The sequence below is a fragment of the Carlito syrichta genome, unplaced genomic scaffold (assembly GCF_000164805.1).
Source record: "Carlito syrichta isolate Samal-C Ts95f unplaced genomic scaffold, Tarsius_syrichta-2.0.1 Scaffold308842, whole genome shotgun sequence".
NCBI lineage: Eukaryota > Metazoa > Chordata > Mammalia > Primates > Tarsiidae > Carlito > Carlito syrichta.
Genome location: NW_007252938.1, coordinates 392,910 through 409,598, shown reverse-complemented (window position 1 = coordinate 409,598; position 16,689 = coordinate 392,910). Strand labels below are relative to the sequence as shown.

The window sequence follows — 16,689 nt, the reverse complement described above, 5'->3', positions numbered from 1 at the left end:
AAGATCAAGTCCAGCTGAGTGAGGCCACGTCCAGCGCTGGAAAGGGAAAAGGAAAGAAAATAATTGAGCACTGTCACACCTCCTCCATCCTGCCGGGGCCTTCCACGTGGAACACAAGAGGTATTTGCACCAAATGGTGCCTAAAGCCTAAAGCCAGCCAGGCCGCCTGCTTCTAAGCTCAGGGAGCGTGCTGCCTTCTGTCCTCAGTTGTTTATGGCATCTTGGTTACAGGATGTAAGTATCCCCCATGAGAGCTGCGCAGGTCACCCGCCTGACCGAGCCCTCGCCCGCTGCCACCCTAGAGCTCAGAGGCCCCGCGGCAGGCAGATGGCGCGAGGCCTGGAAGTCGCTTCCTCTGTCCCCAGCTAGATCAAGTGGCGGCAGCCCAGGCAGCTGGAAGGGACCCACGGAGAGAAATTGAGCACCATGCTCAGAAAGATCCACTCCCTCTTCAACTCCAGCCCGCAGAGGAAGGCGGCCGAGAGCCCCTATTATGACGGGGCCAGCCCCGCGGTGAAGCTGATTCGAAGCAGCTCCATGTACGTGGTCGGGGACCACGGGGAGAAATTCAGCGAGTCCTTGAAGAAGTACAAGAGCACCAGCAGCATGGACACCAGCATGTTCTACCTGCAACAGGAGGAGGACCGGGCGTGGATGTACTCGCGCACCCAGGATTGCCTGCAGTACCTGCAGGAGCTGCTGGCTTTGCGCAAGAAGTATCTCAGCAGCCTCAGCGACCTGAAGCCCCACCGTGCCCAGGGCGTCTCCTCGACCTCCTCCAAGTCCTCCAGGGGAGGGAAGAAGGCCACCGCCCAGCCCGCTCCCAGAGAAGGGAAGGTAAGTGCTGAGCAGGACAGTCTAGCCACCCGGGAGCTCTTCTGGGAGCCTTGAACGCCTACTTGAAACCTTCTGTCCATCCCTGGCTTCGTTCATCTGACATGGTCTGAGCAAGGGCTCCATCATCTTTCAGACTTTCCTCTGCCTGGGGAAGGGCGGCTAAGCCCGCGCTGACTTCCAGTGCTGAGGAAGTGAGGGGAAGCTGGTATTGGTGTCTGCAGAGCAGCCTGGTAGAGAAGACCTGGGCTCTGGCCTCAAGCGGCAGGAGTTTGCCTTGCACATCTGTCGCTGATGGCCCGACTTTGTGGGTGAGATAATGCTCCTGTGGCATTTAGATGGCAGCAATTCATTTTTCAACAAAGTATTGGTTTGAAACAATTACTAGGATGACATCTAAAAATCCTGGTGAAAAGTGAAATTTTCATGTTAGCTGGATGTTTTCTTTTTTACATTTTTATTTTATTTTAGAGTTGTGGGGTGCACGTGAGGATTGACTACATAAATAGGTTGTGTGCAGGTGAAGTTTGTGCTTCTAGCTAGCCTTCTCTCCCCCAACAGTGGACCAAGGACCCTTGATGTTGCCATGTGACCCACTCCCTTCCCTCCCTCCCCTGGCAGTGCCCAGTGTCTGCTTGTCCCACCCTTGTGCTAGTGTGACCGGTGTTCAGGGCCCACTTATGAGTGAGAACACATAGTATTCAGTTCTTTGTTTCTGTGATAGTTCCCTTAGGATGATGGTCTCCAGCAGCATCCATACTGCTGTGAAAGCCATGATTTTTGGACTAGGTGTTTTCTAAGTATCAAGGTGCTTAGCCCCATGTGAACCAAAGAACTGGTAGATTCTTCCATCTGCATCTTGGACCCAGACATTTTGGTGGCCAGGTACGGCCACAGAAGAGAGGCTGTGCCTCTCAGGAGATTGCTGGATGGCTTTAGGCACTGGAAGTCACCAGACAGATGTGCATGAAACTAGCAAAATAAATAACTTGCATTTATCTCACTGAATATACTTACTGCCATGCTTTGTATATATCACTTTTCTTTGAGCATTCCAATAATGCCAGTATAGAAGGTGGGAAGGAAGTCTTTCTGTATCACAGAGGGGTAAATGGAGGCTCAGTGACCCTGCCTCTAGGTGCTTGGTCAGCGGATTCTAATTACAAGCCCCCACTTCATTTAGTTACTCCTTCCTTTATTTCCACAAATTTGTTTTTATTGCTAGTCTCTGTCACCCAGACTGGAGTGCAGCGGCACGATCACAGTTCACTGCAACCTCGACCTCCTGGGCTCAGGCAATCCTTCCACCTCAGCCTCCCACGTAGCTGGGAATACAGTACTGGGAATGCAAGTGTGCATCACCATGTCCGGTCAGCTAATTCTTAATTTTGTTTTTTTTTTGTAGAGATAAGGTTCTGCTATGTTATCCAGATTGGTCTCGAACTCCTGGGCTAAAACAATCCTCCTGCCTTGATCTCCCAAAGTATTGGTATTATAGATGTCAGCCATGGCACCCAGCCTATTTTTATTTATTGTTAATGCCCATGTTTTGAGGCTGTTGTATTGTATACTCCCATCAGTCATTTTTCTGATGACTGACCTAGAAGGTGTTTGGAGCAGGCCTGTCTCCCACTCTTTTGCTGTCTCCCCAGAGTGTTCTGAGACCAGCAAGCTCCATTAATGTTGAATGACTGATTGGCCCACTGTCAAATCTCTGGGGATTGGCTTCACCCAACTGGTTTCAACTGTCTGCGTGTTACACCAGGTGGGAGCAGTTTAAAGAATCATTTGAACTCTAAAAGTGTGTCAGTGTTGCAGCCCATACAAAAGGGCTCTAGTCTTGGGGACCAGTGTTGACCCTGTGATTAGTTAGTTGCAGATTCTGTGGGCCAGTTCCCTCCTCCTTTGGGGTCACCTCTGATGACAGAGGAGTTACAGTGGCTTCTGGATGCCGTTCCAGCTTGACTATTCTGGATTGTAGGCTCTGGTTAGATTTCTTCTAAGGCACAACCTTTCCAGGCAAATAGACTCCTTGCTTGTAGGACTAGCTCCTTCCCTTGGGGAGGTGTCTGGAGATAGAGGGAATGCACGGGAGCAGACCCACCAGCTCCAATCATGTGAATGACTGCAAAAATAGACATAGTCAGGATACAATGTATGAATTTCCTCCAGAGATGCCTCTCACCATGGTGCAATCTTTTTTTTTTTTAATTGGGTTCACCCAGACTGGAGTATAGTGGCATGATCACAATAATCACGTCTCACCACAGTCTGGATCTCCTGGGCTCAGGCGATCCTTCTACTTCAACTGGGAAGCTGGGAATAAAGGCATGTGCCATCATGCCCAGCTGGTTTTTCAGATTTTTGTAGAGATGAGCCCTCTCTGTGTTGCTCATGCTGGTCTCGAACTCCTGAGCTCAGGCAATCCTCCTGCCTCAGCCTCCCAAAAGGTTGGGATTACAGGTGTGGGCCACCACCATGTTTGGCAGGGAGAGAGTTTTGAAAGAGCCTTGAAGTCAATCAGAAAAGGTTTGAATTTCAGATCTGCTACTTACCAGTTGTGTGCCTTTGTTAAGTGAACTGAACCTCTCTGAGCCTCTTTTTTCTGTAGTGTAGAAACAGAAAGGATAATATGTCTTGTGAGGTGTCAGCAAGGTTCTGCTCATAATTGTACCTGGCGCATACTGGGTACTCACTCCCAGCGTTTACTGACTCTGAAACATCCGGTGCAGGAGGCTGTTTCCTGTTTTTAGAGGACTGCACCCCTCCCCATGGCTCCTACAGAAAGAGCTGTGTGCTGGGCTTGCCTGAGGAAGGGTGAGTGCAGACCCCTTGGCTAGCAGGAGGCCCATGGCTGCCTGGTCTCTGTGCATTGCAAGGGCGCAGGACCAGGAGGACTCCTCCCCACTGGAATGCCATTGACCTCTTGCTTTGGGAGGAAGCCCTGTGAATGTTCAAGGTTTAGGGCAAACATCACTCCTTTCCCTGATACTCTATTATGGTCTATCCCCTCAAAATCCATATGTTGAAATCCTAACCCCCAGTAGCACAGAAGGTGACCTTACTTAGAAATAGGGTAATTACAGGTATAATTAGTTAAGGTAAGGTCATACTGGAGTAGGGTGGGCCCCTATTCCAATATGACTGGGGTTTTTTGTTTTTTGTTTTTTGAGTCAGGGTCTTAGTCTGTCACCCAGGCTGGAGTGCAGTGGCAGGATCATGGCTAGCGGCAGCCTTGACCTCCTGGGATCAGGCAGTCCTTCCACCTCAGCCTCCCGAGTAGCTGGGACTACAGGTGTGCACCACCAAGACCAGCTCACTTTTTGTTTTTTTTTTTTTGCAAAGACGAGATGTGGCTATTTGCCCAGACTGGTCTTGAGCTCCCGGGCTCAGGTGATTCTCTTGCCTCAGCCTCCCAAAGTCTGGGATTACAGGTGTGAGCCATGACTGGTATTTTTAATGTAAAGACATGGAGAATGTCACATGAAGGCTTGGAGTTAATGTTGCCACAGGCCAAGAACCTACCAAAAACTGGAGAGAGGCCTGGAGCAGAAGCTTCCCGTCAGAGGGAGCATGGCCCTGCCTACAGCTCGATCTCAGATTTCTGGCCTCCAGAACCTTGTGACAATACCTTTCTGTGACTCTAAGCCACCCCGTTTGTGGCACTTTGTTACAGCACCTCTAGGAAACAAAGACATCCCTCTGTAGACTTAGCCTATTTTCTGCAGCACTGGCCTGACCACACCTCTGTGCTAGCATTCATCACATCCTATTGTAGTTTATTAAAAATGCCTGTCTCCCCTGGTGGACTGCAGTGAGCTTGGGGAGCTTGAAGCTGAAACAGCATCTTTTTCATTTTTCTATCCCCGGAGCATTATAGTGAGTCCTTTCGGTCACTCGTGGATGCTTTATAAATGTTAAACATCTGATGTCTTTTGTGCCGGAAGTCAGGGGAGAGCTGGCCTTCGTGTAGGGAATGAGCAGTGTTCTCTGTGGCTTTGGGACACCACACAGGTCCCTCTTCCCTCTTTTTCTTCCTCCTTCCCTCTTTCCCTCGGTTCCTCCATCCCTCCCTCCTTCCCCTCCTCCTCCCTGCCTTCCTCTCTGCTGCCCTCTTGATTTCAGCCCCTGGCCACAGCACCGAAGTTCCCTTGTCTGTCCTTCTTTTGTGGTAAGATAGTGGCTTTTAAACTATATTGATTAAGATCCATAGTAGTAAGAAACACATTTTAGATAATGGCTCATTTTACCCAAACACAAACAAAGCAAAAGTTCTATGAAATAGACTTACTTCTGTTCCTTGCTTGGCACTCTGGTGTTTTCCAAAGTATTCTATGCTATTCTCATTTTTAAAAATGTCTTGACACACGAACTTGATTCACAAGACACTGCTGGTTGTGGAGTAAGATATTCTAATAGGTCCCGTTGACATGTGAATGGCATCTAAAGCATTGAGGCAGCGGGGTGCCAAAGGACCTGTTATCCCATTATTCCCTTGGAGAGACCCAGAACCTGGAAGGGCACCATGTAGGTGGATGGGAGGAGGGAGCAAGGTGAGCCAGGGGTGGGCATGGGGAGCCCCCCATAAGCCCTGCATCATGCCAGACCTGTGATAATTTGCTTCTCTCTCAGAATAGGCAGTCATTACAAAAATGAATGAAACACCTTTTGCAACATTCTAAAATCAAAGCAACAATAAAAATCCATATCTGAGGATTTTTGTGTTGGTGCTGGGCATGAACTACAGTTTGCAATTCAGTATTTGGATGCTCAAATGCTAGGACTTCCAACTCAGGGCATAATGCGTAGAGGCAGGAGGACAGCATGTTTGACATGGGTCCTGTCCTAGAGTGTGGAGTCCCTGAACCAACAGGGTAAGCCTCCTATCTGCTCTGGACAGCTTGGGTGTTTCAGCAGTGAGGCTCCTTTCTACGCCCACTGTTCCTGATTTTATGTCACCCCACAGGCACACCAGGAACCATTGCATCTATTCCTGGCTTGTAATCATCCTCTAAACCTGACGTGTTGCCCATCAGCCCCATTCTACAGAGGAGAAAATTTTCTCCCCATACTGACACTTTCTCTTCAGATGTCTACATTGGGTTTCATTTTTACTCTTCGTCTTCACAGCACTGAAATACTGAGTTTGTACTACCCACTTTTTCACTGCTTGACACTAGGGAAAGTGCCAGGACAAAAATGCAAGCACAGCTACAGTGGAAACCTCAGGTATTATGTCTTCAAACCATTTCAACAGACCTCCCGACTCACTAAGCATAGCTTCTGAGATGAGCCACACACCAAGAATATAAAGTAGCTACTGAAATTGGAAAATCAGGGGAGAAAAAAAACATCCATAGAAAATCAAGACCACTCAAAAGAATATGCAGATTTTATGAGTTAACTCAGCTGCTATCAATGAGCTTTAGATTTGGCTCTGTGCTTGTTGGAAGCTAAGATAAAAAGAACTGGACTCATTTCAAAAATCTGGTGATCTGAAAAGAATAATCACACAAGTTGCTTATGGGAAGTGAGATTTTTCCCCTTCAGCTTTGAATTCCAAAATATCTCACATGGCCCTTGATTTAGGGAACATTGTGTGATGTGTCTGGTAATACCCTCAGTAATATTTTAGTAACAATTCATTAGTATATCATTAATTCATTAACTCATATTTATTGAGCATATACTATGTGTCAGGAACTGTTCTATTTGCTGGAGAACAAGACACGTTCCTATCCTCATGGGGGGATGAGTCTTGTGGGAAAGTGAGGGAGTAAACCCATTCAGAGTTCCTGGTGGTGATTTCTCAGCACCTTGGTTGTAACAGCTGAGGGTGCAGTCCTGAACTGCATCTTAGTGAGGGTCTAAGGATCACCCCTGAGTACATAGCTTCTGCCAGACACTTCTGAGCCCAGAATTCAGATGCAAGAAGTATGGATGCACCATACACCCTTCCAATGGTTTCTGTCAGTATCCTCTGACCATGTGGTTCACTACAGGAGAGAAAAATGTCTGCTGTGTCTCTTGCTGTTTCCATCCCATACCCCCATCCTAACATCAAAGTCCATTCCTCCCTCTGCAATTTTTTCCAGGGTCACATCTGGGACATGGCTGGCCCTGGTCTCTCCCCTGCTGTGGCGGGCTCCCCCGAAGCCCTCTCCTCTGCTATGGGGGGCTCTAGGTCATTTGACTTCTCTCTTTTCTCTCCTGCTCATAAACATACTTCTCTCAGCTTGGCTTTTAAAAAAAAAACCAATAGCTTTAATTCATATACATAAAACTCAATCCTTTTAAAGTGTACAAGTCAGTGGTTTTTAGTCTGTTAAAGTTGTATACCTTCCACCACAATCTAATTCCAGAACATTCTCATCACACATTTCACTTATTGGGGGGGTAGGGGCAGTGGGAAAATAAACATAATTTACCATCTTGAACATGGCACTTCATAGTTCCTGAAGTGAGTCATTTTCAGTGTCCCCAAATTATAGATAATGAAGTCTATTGCCCTTAATGAATTCTTAAAAAACGAAGTGCTTTTCTTTGAATGATTGTGTATCCGTTTTTTTTTTGTTTGTTTGTTTTTGTTTTTTGAGTCGGAGTCTCACTCTGTTGCCCAGACTGGAGTGCAGTGGCCGCTCGGCCACCGCAGCCTCGACCTGCTGGGCTCCGGCGATCCTTCCGCCTCAGCCTTCCGAGTAGCCGGAATTACAGGCGCGCGCTACCACACCCGGCTAATTTTTTGATTTATTGTAGAGATGAGGTCTTGCTGCCCAGGCGGGTCTTGAACCCGCGGGCTCAGGCAATCCACTCACCTCAGCCTCCCAAAGGCGCGAGATTACAGGCTGAGCCACCGAGCCCGGCGTGTATCAGTTTTTTAAGAGTAAAAATGCATAATACTAGGTAACTTTCAAATTGTTAATAGCCAGACAATAATCAGGATCCTTCACACTAGACTTCCATGAACTTTTAAAAATTACAATTTACATTATTATATTATATTACCCATAATAATTTATCCAAAAGACTATTAAACCCTAACGCACTTTTTTTGAGTTGGAGGTCTCACTCTGTCACCTAGGCTGGAGTGTATTTTCACAATCATGGCTCATTGAAGCCTTGACTTCCTGGGCTCAGGTGATCCTTCCTCCTCAGCCTCCCAATTAGCTGGGACTACAGGCATGTGCCACCACACCTGACTTTATAGGCGACAAGTTCTCACTATATTGCTGAGGTTGGTCTCAAACTCCTGGGCTCAAGTGATCCTCCTGCCTCAGCCTCCCAAAGTGCTGGGATTATAGGTATGAGCCACTGTTTCTGACCTCCAGAACTTTCTTATCATCCCAAACAGACACTCTGTACTCATTAACCACTAAGGGTTACTCCATTTTCCCTTACTCCCAGTTCATGGTATCCTGTATTCTACTTTCTGTGTCTATGAGTTTTCCCATCCTAGGCACCTTATATCAGTGGAATCATGCAGTATTTGTCTTTCTGTATCCGGCTCATTTCACTTATGATGTTTTCGAGGCCATCTGTTCTATAACACGTGTCAGAACTTCCTTTCTGTACATGGCTGATCAGCTTGGTTTTTGATGGGAGGTGAAGAGGACAAGTTTGAGATAGTGCTCTGATTCTGACCAGAGTGCTTGCTGATGTTTACAGTCCTCACCAAAGACAGCTCCTTACAGTTTTAGGGCCAGATGTGTAGGTAAACAGCTGCCATCCCACTATGAGAACTGGGACACATAAGTGGTCCCTGGCCTGGCTGGACCACAGAGAGGAGCCTCAAGGATCCTGGCACAGAGCCAGGACTGGTCGTGTGGGATGGGCTGCAGCCGACCCCAGAACCCTCAAAGTTCAGACGGTTCAGGTTGGACGTTTTCCTAGACCAGGGTTATTGGTCACCCACCACAGTCAGAAGAAACCTCATTAATTCTCCCATGGGTCATCTGGCTGAGAGCAGCTTGGAGTTCTGATCCATCTGCCTGGATGAATTAGCTGCAAAATAGCCACCCCTCCCTGCCCCCTGACTAAAGATATTCACCTGTTATAAGAATGATTTTAAAAGAACCAACTGAGTTCCAAAGAATGCCTGCCAAAAGTGATTGATTTTTATTGAAAATAGTTTTCTTCTGACAATAGTTAGCTTTCAGAATCAATTTTCTATCAAGATCACTCAGTATTGGTTCATAAAATAAGACCATGTCAGCAGCAAATTTCTTCTCTATGGCGGGAGGGTGTCTGAATCCAATTTATCTAAAAAGACTCCAAATCGTCCACACACAAATTACCTATGGGGCAGGAAGCAGTTCTGGATCTGTTTTACACTGTTGGGAATTATTTCTGAGACCTGTTGGTGAGACTTTCTGCAATTGCAGTGATATTAAAATGCAGGTTTCTGTGAGCATTGGTTCCTGGGGGGCGGGGGATATCTCCATCACTTGGATTGTATCTGGTTGACGGAGTTGAAAAGCGGTAAAAATTCAATATGAGCTGCAAAAAAATACCCCATTATGCTTGGCAGAACTTGCCACAAGATGGCAGACGGCATAATAGTGATTGATAACCGTGCCTGATTCCTGCTGCCCCTCTCAGTCAAGTCACGATATGTGTAATTATATTCCCGAATCTATCCTCCACGCACAAGCTGTTTGCTCTGCCTAGAAACAATACTTCCCTCTCCCCTTTTCCTCTCCCTACACCCTATGCACCTGGCTAACTTCTTGTGCTTTGAGAGGGCAGAGAATGCGCTTCCCAGGAAGCCTTTTCTTACATCTACAGTGGGTTTCCCTCCTCCCTGTGTCTTAGCCCAGTCTTGGCAATCAGCATACCTACTGTAATTGTCTATTCATTTACTTATCTCTGCCACTGACTGTGAGCTCATTGAACAGAAGCATTATGTCTTATTTATCTTTTTAATTCCAACCTCTAGCCTAGTTTCAGGTACAAAGCATATGCTTAATAAGCCAATAGCCTCAGAAACTCCAACTGTGATTTTTTAAAATATATTTTTGAGTCAGGGTTTCACTCTGTGTCCCAGGCTGAAGTGCAGTGACATGACCATGGCTTACCACAACCTTGATCTCCTGGGCTCAGGCAATCTTTCAGCCTCAGCCTCCCAAGTGGCTGGGACTACAGGCTTCTGCTGCCGCACCCGGCTAAATTTTTGATTTTTTTTTTGTAGAGATGAGGTCTCACTATGTTGCCTAGGCTGGTCTCAAACTCCTGGGCTCAAGTGATCCTCCTGCTTTGGCCTTCCAAAGTGCTGGGATTATATGTATGCACCACCTTGCCCGGCCTCAACTGTAATTTAAGAAGGGAATTGTTAAAAAAAGAATTCAATGGAAGATCTGGAGAAGTTCCAAGTCTGTAGTTTTGAAAAGTAGAGGTTTGTCTTTTCTTTATAATGGAATAAGATATAGTTTGAATGTATTCATATGGAAGCATTCCCCAATAATTAAAATATCTGTGTAACTGATCAGAGCCCCTGACCAAAAATATACTTTTTTAGCTATACTTTTTTTGATGGTAAAGTTAGATTTTCTCATTAGATTAAAACTTATAAAACATAGAAAAGTATAAGAAAATAAAAGTAACTTAGAATCCTACCACCCAGAGATAACCACAATATAATTTTGGGGTATATTTTATTTCAATCATTTTTTTTCCCTGTATATTTACACACATGTGTGCTAGGGTTGCAAGATAAAATAAGGGTTGCCTAGTTAAATTAGAATTTTTTAGTGTATTTAGGTCCCATGTGATACTGGTACATATTTACACTAAAAAGTTATTCATTGTGTATCCAAAATGAGTATTTAGCTGCCATCCTGTATTTTTATTTGCTAAATTTGGCAACTCTGATGTGTATATGTACAAATTTATTCAATGTTATTCATATCATAAATACATTTTTATATTGTCTTATTTTCAGTTAACATTATATATATCGTGGGTGTTTTCCATCTCATTAACTAGTTTTTGAAAACAAAAGTTTGAAAGACAAATTTAACAACTCATCTTCTTTAAACAATTGTTGAGCATAAATTCATTTTACTCTATATCTATAAGGCAGATTCCTAGAAGTGTGATTGATGGGTCAAAAGTTAAAGGTCATTCATTTTTAAAGATTCTTCTACATATTGCTTTCCAGAAGCACTTTACCATTTTACACATTTCATCAACAGTAAGTTTCTAATAAGCTCTTTTTATTGCACTTTGTCAGTATCAAGTGTTTTCATTTGAAAAGTTTGCCAATGTGATAGATAAATTGCATTATTTTAATGTATTTTTCTTTTATTATTGCTTGTATTAAGAATTACTTTTCTAGCTGGGTTCGGTGGCTCAGCCTGTAATCCCGCGCCTTTGGGAAAATGAGGTGAGTGGATTGCCTGAGCCCGCGGGTTCGAGACCCGCCTGGGCAGCGAGACCTCATCTCTACAATAAATCAAAAAATCAGCCGGGTGTGGTAGCGCATGCCTGTAATTCCAGCTACTTGGAAGGCTGAGGTGGAAGGATCACCGGAGCCCAGCAGGTCGAGGCTGCGGTGGCCGGGAGTGGCCACTGCACTCCAGTCTGGGCAACAGAGTGAGACTCCAACTCAAAAAAAAAAAAGAATTACTTTTCTTTTTTTTTTTGGTCATAGCAATGCATAACTTGTTTAATGGATTGTTCATTCAGGTCTTTATAAATTTTTCTTTTGGTTTTATTAAAGTTTTGCTGTTTACTTATAGGGACTCTGCTCATGTTAAGGATATTAACACTTTGTCTAACACATGTATTAAAAACATTTTCCCCCAAGTTATGATGTATCTTTTCATTTATTTGACATTTTCTGATGTACAAATGCTTCTGATTTTTATGTCTTCAATTTTTGTCTTTGCTATTTCTTCCATTGCTTTCATGCTTAGAAAGTCCTTCCACATCTCAAGGTCAACTGCATATTTGCCATTTTTTCCTCCTAATAGTTCCATTTTAAAAAATCAACCATTTTGTCTACCAGCAATTTATTTTGCTATGTAGCAGGAACTGAGAATCCAATTTGAGTTTTTTCCAAATAGCAAATATCCTAACAGCATTTACTGACAACTGCATCCCCTCACTCATTGGGTTATGAGAGGTCACTTACTATATGTGAAGATTTTGTACTGTGTTTCAAGGATTCTGTTTCAATGCTGTCTGTTGAGCTTCTAACAGTTTGATAAACATGAGCAAAATTTCTTTACTCAATGTTTTGTTAAAGTCAAGTGATCATTTAGATGACAAATAAGGCAGGGAGTTACATGGTACTAGCAAAAGAAGTAATGGCTTTAAGATTAGAAAGCTGGGGGAAAAAATAAGCCTAAATCTATCAGCTAGAGTCTGTGAGTCTACAATCTCTATTACTAGAGACAGAAGATGGGCAAGTGTGCTTCCAAAACTGTTTTGATGTTTGGTTATAATAGATAATACCAAGGTTTAGTTACACTCGAGTTCCTAAAAAAACCTCTTCTTTTTATCTCTGTCTTGATTTTCTTGCTCTGTAATCTACTTCATTGATTGTTTTTTTTTTTTTAGCCTTGTCAAGTCTATTATTCAACACACTATTGAAATTGTGTATATGGCTATGTGTACATATGTATTTATATTTCAGTGACTATATTTTTTCTAAGTTGTTTTTCATATCTACAGGGGATATATAGTAATATATAGGGGATAAAATAAGCATCACTTTTTACTTGGTCCTGAATATCTATCCTAAGAATGATAGAAGACAAATAGGATGCAATGGATAGAGCTTTTAAAGTTTATCCTGAAAACCTTCTTTTGATGGTAGTCTGCTGCTTGTGAATAAAGCTGAACTTTTTTGTATTTAATTTCACCCAGGTGAATGATCCAAGGGTAAAATGATCTCAATACAGACCAATTTCACATTTGTTTCTGGAAATTTCATCATCAGTATTGACATTCATATTTCTAGGAAGGATTAGCCCAAGATAGTATTATAGTACTCCATAGAAATAAGAAGTATAGAGTTCTTAAAATGTGCCCAAAGTGTAAATTAGCAACATGAAAATTGGTTGAAGAATATAAACACTAGGTAATGGCATCTATGTAGTGGTGTACATTCATTCACTCAACAAATAGTTATTACTCCATGTCAGGCACCAAAATTGGTGCTCGACATTCCTAGATAAAAAGATAATATGTTTGCTCTAATGCAGCTCCATAGTCTGAGCAGCTCTCAATGTCATTGCCTGAATCACACTGGTCTGTTGAGTTTCTTTGGAAGAGAGGCAGGTAGAATTACAAGCAGAACGTTGTGAGTTGCAAATACCCTACGACCTCTCATGCACACAGCAGATGGCGGTGAGCATTTTTCAGAAGGGGTGTGTCTTATTTGTGAGTGTTGTTTGCCAAAGCCATCTCAAGGAAGAGGTTCAGGATCACCAGTCTACTGTGTATTCACACAGTGTGCTGTAGGGGATCTATCCACACATGACAGAAAATGAGGGTAGAAAAGATGTGCCTGGGTCTGTCTGCAGCAGGGGTGGAAACTTCAGAGAGGAGGTGACACATGGTTGACCCTCAGGGTGGGGAGGGGATTGCCCACCAGGGGAGGTGGGAGGAGCCTGAATGCTTAGTAGTGGTCTCCTTGGTATTGGGTAAGTCTAGAATGTTCCCCTCTTCTCCCCTTGACAGAAGGTTGCTGTTGACAGCTGGAAGTTCATCTTGTATTCAGATCTCTTGCAGAAAAATATAGACAGAGCCCAGAAGAAAATGAACAGATCGTAGAAAGGGGCAGCCCGGGTACCCAGGGGGAGATAAAACTAAGCAGGATAGCAGGCTGGTATGAAATGCAGAAAAATATCAGAAACTATCCTCCAGGAATTAGAAATTAAAATGAGAAACAAGCTGGAGTTTGGTTTGGAAAATGCAAAAGATTCCATCTGGGAAATGTAATCTGAAGCTCAGGCCTGGGTGGGGAGATGGAGCAGGGGAGGGTTGGAAAATGATAACCCTGAGGCCATGGAGGGTTAAATGTGAAGGGCAGGCTGGAGGGGAGTCCGCAATGTGATACAGATGCTCTCAGAGAAAGCTCCTTCTCCCTGGGGCCTCCTCAGGGCTGATGGCCAAGGGACCCTCTAAAACTCAGGCTGCAACAGAAGGCAGGCTGTGTGACATTTGGCCTTTCTAAAGACTAAAGGGTCTGGGCTAGAAACAAGTCAAGGTTGGGAAGGAAGCAATCCACGTTTGCCTGGAGTTGTGAGTTCAGGAAGGGAGGTCTATTTTTGGTCTTCCCCAGAGGTATGGTTGACTGAACTCTCATTTTGTACAGCCACTTTTTGGAAAGTAGACTTTCCTGTGACATTAGCCTGAGCCCCAAAGGAATCACCAAGGGAATGTCAGGGTGGGGATCAGAATGCCCCATGAAAATTGAGAGAAGGCAGAAAAAGCTGAAATCAGCCTGAGTTCGATCCAGGACTTGAAAAGGCCCAGCCCTGACTTGTAGTTTAGAATTGGTACTTAGAAAACCATCACAAAATCCATGTGGAGACATTGCAAAGTGTACTATTTATTTATATATTTGTTTGTTTGTTTATTTATTATAGAGATGTAGGATACAAGTCAGGATTAGCTACACAAGCAGGCTGTGTGCAGGTGAAGTTTGGACCTCCGATTGGCCCTTACCTCCCCTGGCTTAGGGCCAGGTACCCTTTGTGCTGCCACATGTCCTCTCCCTCCCTACTTCCCTCCCCTGGCAGTGTCCATTGACTGCCAATCCCTCCCCTGTGCGAACATGATTAATGTTCAGGTCCCACTTATGAGTGAGAACCTTTGGTATTTAGTTCTTTGTTTCTATGATAGATCACTAAGTATGATATGGTCTTCAACTCCATCTACTTTGCTACAGATTCTATGATTTTGTTCTTCTTTATGGCTGTGTAATATTCCATCATGTATATGAACCACATTTTCTTTATCTAGTTCACTTTTGATGGACAGTAGAATTGGTTCCATGTTTTTGCTATTATGAGTAGTACAGGTATAAATATGCATGTGCAGGTGTCTTTTTGGTAGAATGATTTATGTTCCTCTGGGTATATTCACAGGAGAAGTATTGCTGGATCATATGGAAGGTCAACTTTTATTTCTTTTAGGAATTACCACACTGCTTTCCATAGAAGTTGAACTAGCCTGCACTCTCACCAACAGTGTAGAAGCATTCCCTTGAAAAGTGTACTTTCTAAAAGGATAATAGAAGTTCTCTTCATCAAACCCCACTAACTTGCCAGATCACTCGATGCTTACCATTCTGTCTCTAAAATACCCATAGCAAGCTGGATATTTACAAGTCAAAGCCCGTCTCCAACTATGGTATTACAGGCAAAATGCAAAATGGTATATACATAAGACTTCATGGCAGCACTAATTGTAGAGATGGGATCTCACTGTGTTGCCCAGGCTGGTCTTGAACTCCTGGCCTCAAATTATACTCCTGCCTCAGCCTCCCAAAGTGCTGGGATTACAGGTATGTGCCCCTGCGCCCAGCCAGGCAGCACTAATTGTAATAGCAAAAGATTGCAAATATCCATCCATAGGGGGCTGTCATTTGCTCATGCAGTGTGTCTGTACAATGGAGAACCATGCAGTTATTGAAAGAGATGAGAAGGCTCCCTATTTTATGACTATGGAGTGACTTTCAGATGCACTGAGTGAAGAAAGCAATGCTCCCGGGTGTGTATGATGTGCTGCTTTTTGTTTTCTTTTTTTTTTTTTTGAGTTGGAGTCTCACTCTGTCACCCAGACTGGAGTGCAGTGGCCGCTCCCGGCCACCGCAGCCTCAACCTGCTGGGATCCGGCGATCCTTCCGCCTCAGCCTTCCAAGTAGCCGGAATTACAGGCATGTGCTACCACACTCGGCTGATTTTTTGATTTATTGTAGAGATGAGGTCTCGCTGCCCAGGCGGGTCTCGAACCCGCGGGCTCAGGCAATCCACTCACCTCAGCCTCCCAAAGGTTGTTTTCTTTTAAAGTGGGTAAATACAAATATAAATATTTGCTTGCTTACATTTTCAAAAATAAATGATAGAAAGGATAAACAATACTAAAGAAGGGATGGAGAAAATGAGAAGAAAGGGCTGGCTAACCTCCTCCTGAATGTTAGCTATGTTAATCGGAACCATGAGTATTATTTATGTATTTTTAAGGTATTTAATCAAAAAGAAACAAAAACAGTCCCTAACACATAAAATTCAACTGGAGCATAGGAACCAAAGTGATTACCAAGACAACGGCATAATCATACAGAAAAGAATTGTGCCAAGAGACTCTAAGAATTTTGGTTATATATCCCAAGGACAAAACACACACACACACACACACACACACACACACACACACATCTTAAATTGCATTCACTGGGCTTACTATTGACAATGTTGGTGTTATTATTTTGAAACTATTATACATAGTGGTATAAAGCAAATAAGCAATTGTGTTATGTATATAGAACCAAGATTTTCAGTGTAAAAGAGACACAAATATAAATTAAATAAGCTAAGTAGCCGGGCTTGGTGGCTCAGCCTGTAATCCCATGCCTTTGGGAGGCTGAGGTGAGTGGATTGCTTGAGTCCGCGGGTTCGAGACCCACCTGGGCAGGCGAGACCTCATCTCTACAATAAATCAAAAAATTAGCTGGGCGTGGTAGCACGCGCCTGTAATTCTGGCTACTCGGAAAGCTGAGGAGGAAGGATCGCCGGAGCCCAGCAGGTCGAGGCTGCAGTGGCCGGGAGCGGCCACTGCACTCCAGTCTGGGCGACAGATGTGAGACTCCAACTCAAAAAAAAAAAAAAAAAAAAATTTAAATAA

General features: G+C 44.0%; 1 protein-coding gene across 1 annotated transcript in view; it reads left to right on the top strand.

Annotated features, from left to right (window-relative positions):
• Positions 1-426: 426 nt before the first annotated feature.
• LOC103268516 overlaps positions 427-16,689 on the top strand; it is a 30,024-nt gene continuing 13,761 nt past the window's right edge. Inside the window, exon 1 of the mRNA XM_008066099.1 lies at positions 427-837. Coding sequence (XP_008064290.1) covers positions 427-837 — 411 coding nt within the window. The remainder of the gene's footprint in view (positions 838-16,689) is intronic.